This window comes from Chaetura pelagica, unplaced genomic scaffold (assembly GCF_000747805.2).
Source record: "Chaetura pelagica isolate M959 unplaced genomic scaffold, ChaPel_1.0 scaffold1317, whole genome shotgun sequence".
Lineage (NCBI taxonomy): Eukaryota > Metazoa > Chordata > Aves > Apodiformes > Apodidae > Chaetura > Chaetura pelagica.
In genome coordinates, this window is record NW_009954037.1 from 150,033 (window position 1) to 152,788 (window position 2,756).

Below are 2,756 nucleotides of genomic sequence, written 5' to 3' on the forward strand. Positions count from 1 at the left end.
AGGTTCGCCGGCAGAGGCCGGGGCAGGAGCGGGCGGCAGCCCCGCCCGTCCGGGCAGCTGGTGGGCAGGGCGCTGCCGTCTGGGCGCTGGGCGGCCCGGCAGCCAGCTGCTCCCCGCTTTGATGTGGAGTCCCTCCGGCTCCGCACAATGCAACCCCGGCTCAGCCTGCAGGCTGGGGAGGGAGTGAAGCAAGGGTGATTGATTGTCTTGTTTTTGTTCCTTCAAGGCTGTTCCCCGGCCTTTCGGGTTCACGTCCAAGATCCCCCGAGAGCAGGGGAAGGGGATGGCAGAGTCCACCTGGGCTGCAGGGATGGGGATGGTGGGGTTGCAGAGTGGGAGCAGCGGGTCAGGAGACTGGGGTTGATGCTGGCTCGGGGGGTTTGAGCACTCTGTGCCTCAGTTTCCTCATCACCACTGCCCCTTAGGAAGGTGCTGGTGTCTCTGGATGACACATATCCCACAAAACAACCCTCCTCCCTCCCCCAGTACTCTCAGATCTGTTGGGCATCCCCTGAATTATGGCAGGAGCCCCAGTGAGGGTGAAGCTCATTAGGACACCAGTGTGTTGACCTCTGAAAAATTGACTTTAGCTCCATCCAGTTGATGAGTCACAACTGTGTTTGTGCATCGCACTCCCCACAAGCAAGGTTTCCACCACAGAGCTAAGAGGGTTTTCTGGGAATCACTGGGGCTCTGGGCTTCCTAATTATTTTCCAGCCCTCTTGGCAGGCTCCCTCCAAAAGGGATCATGCCTGCTCGAAGCACAGCACTTCAGCACGTTTTGAGTCTTGAAAGTGCTAATTGACTTTACATTTGGCCTCACTGCCCAGGGCCTGCTCTCTCCTCCTGCTACTGTGGTGAGTCTGCCTGCATGTGGTTTGAATTTCTTCCCTGGAGAAAAACCCCCTTTCTCCTGCCTCAGTCTCATCTTTCCCTGGAATTGAATCCTGGGGAATTGCAGAGGAGGTCAGATTTTCACAGTGACTACGTCCCCTCTCAAGGGAAGATGATGGGAGCCTGTTCCAGGAGCCACCAATACCCTGTTCCACCCGATGTCCCTGGGCATAGTGATTTTGGTCACTTTCAGGTGGCTCCTTACATGCCCCAGAGGGTGGAGGAGGCTGCCCTGGCTCTCCCTGCTTGGCAGCAGGGGATTCCTTCCCTCCCTCTGGCTGCTTCTGGGAAGTACTGCGTGCACAGAGCATGGGTTTCCCATCCATGGCAAAGGAGGGAGGATGCTCTCAAGCAACAGCAGCCCCAGACACCTGAACACCAGCCGGGGGTACCCAGTCCCCCCCTCTGCCTTCTGCCAGAGGTTCCAGGGCCAGCACACGTGGCACAGGGGTGAGCCAGTTGCCCCAGCTTTGCTGGCTGCCATTCCCAGCACGGAGGGCTGCCAGGGGGGTGGGTGATTGGGAAATCAGTTTCCTCTTCAGCTCGTTACAACACCGACACCGCAGCGGGCGCATCCACCGGGAGCAGTGAGGCAGCAGGGAAGTATGAAGGTCAGGGAGGCTGCGGCTCGTCTGACGGAGGTGACCCGGGCTGACACATCCCTCTACCTGCCCCAAGCACCCCCTGGGACACCCCCTGGCCCCGCTCCTGTGGTGAGCAGCTCTCCATGAGCCACGCAACCCCAAGGGTCCCATCCACGAGTAAAAGAGGGAGGAAAAGGGCCACATGCAGCTTCCCCTGCATTTCCACGGGCTGGTGCAAGAGTCAGCACGAATCCTCGTGAACACGTGTCGGTGTCGGGGGCTCCGGCTGCTCCGGGGGCTGCTCTCAGCTCTCGCAGCGTCGCTCCCGGCTTTGCTCCGGCGATGGCACCGCTGTGCCCGGCACCCAACGTGACACACTTGTCTCGCAGCACTAAGGAGCCGGCCCGGGGATCCTTGTCACCTTGCTAATGGCTTGGCCGCGGGGCTGTGTCCCCGCTACCTCCCACGCGGCTCGCAGGCCCCCGACTCTCGCTGGGGGAGCCGCTTTCATGTGGCCACTGGTTTTCATCATCGACGAGCCACAGAGCAAGTGAGACACTGGAACAGAGGAAGGAGCCCACGGGGAGCCAGACTGTGTGGCGAGGCATGGGGCGTGTTGGAAAGGCAGCTTTGATGGAGCTGTAGCCAGTCCCGGGGCCACCAGATCAGGTATGGTGGGGTCCTGGTGCCAAGGAGGGTCTCATGGTGAGGGGACACCTGGAGGCATCCCATTTTACTCCATGCCCACTGAGGGGCTGCTTGAGCCAGGGAGGTCTCAGCACCAGAACTCCCCCCTTGTGTGTGGTCCAACACGACGTGGGGAAGGAAAAATAAACGAAGGATGGACCTGGAGGTGAGGCCACGGAAGGACAAGCCTGGATGGGTGCACAGGGTGCTGGTGAGAGGGTGCACAGCAGGTGGTGGGGGAGGGATGGCAGGAACTGGACGGACAGATGAAAGCTTGGTGAGGACTCAGCACAGCTCGTGCGTGATTCCTGCCACCTCTCGCCCCACCGGCTCCCATGGGCGCTGATCCCAAACCCCCACGTGCTCCCGCACCTGCACTGGCTCCGCAGGCAGGCGGGGGAAGGCAGGTACCAGTGCTGGGATGCAGGATTTAGCATCAGGCTTCCGGAGCGAGACCCGAGATTTCAAATTCTTCCTCCTGAGGGGACAACGGAACAAAAGCACCGGTGCCCTCTCGCCCACCCAGGGCCGGGCAGTGCCGGGAAAGTGAAATGTGGATGTTGTCAGAGGCAGCAGCCGCGGGAAGGAGCC

At 60.8% G+C, this 2,756-nt stretch overlaps 1 protein-coding gene across 1 annotated transcript in view; it reads left to right on the top strand.

The window, feature by feature from the left end:
- Nucleotides 1–2,357: 2,357 nt before the first annotated feature.
- PSMF1 (proteasome (prosome, macropain) inhibitor subunit 1 (PI31)) overlaps nt 2,358–2,756 on the top strand; it is a 6,939-nt gene continuing 6,540 nt past the window's right edge. The window contains exon 1 of the mRNA XM_010002310.1: nt 2,358–2,384. Within this exon, the coding sequence (XP_010000612.1) occupies nt 2,358–2,384 (27 nt within the window). The remainder of the gene's footprint in view (nt 2,385–2,756) is intronic.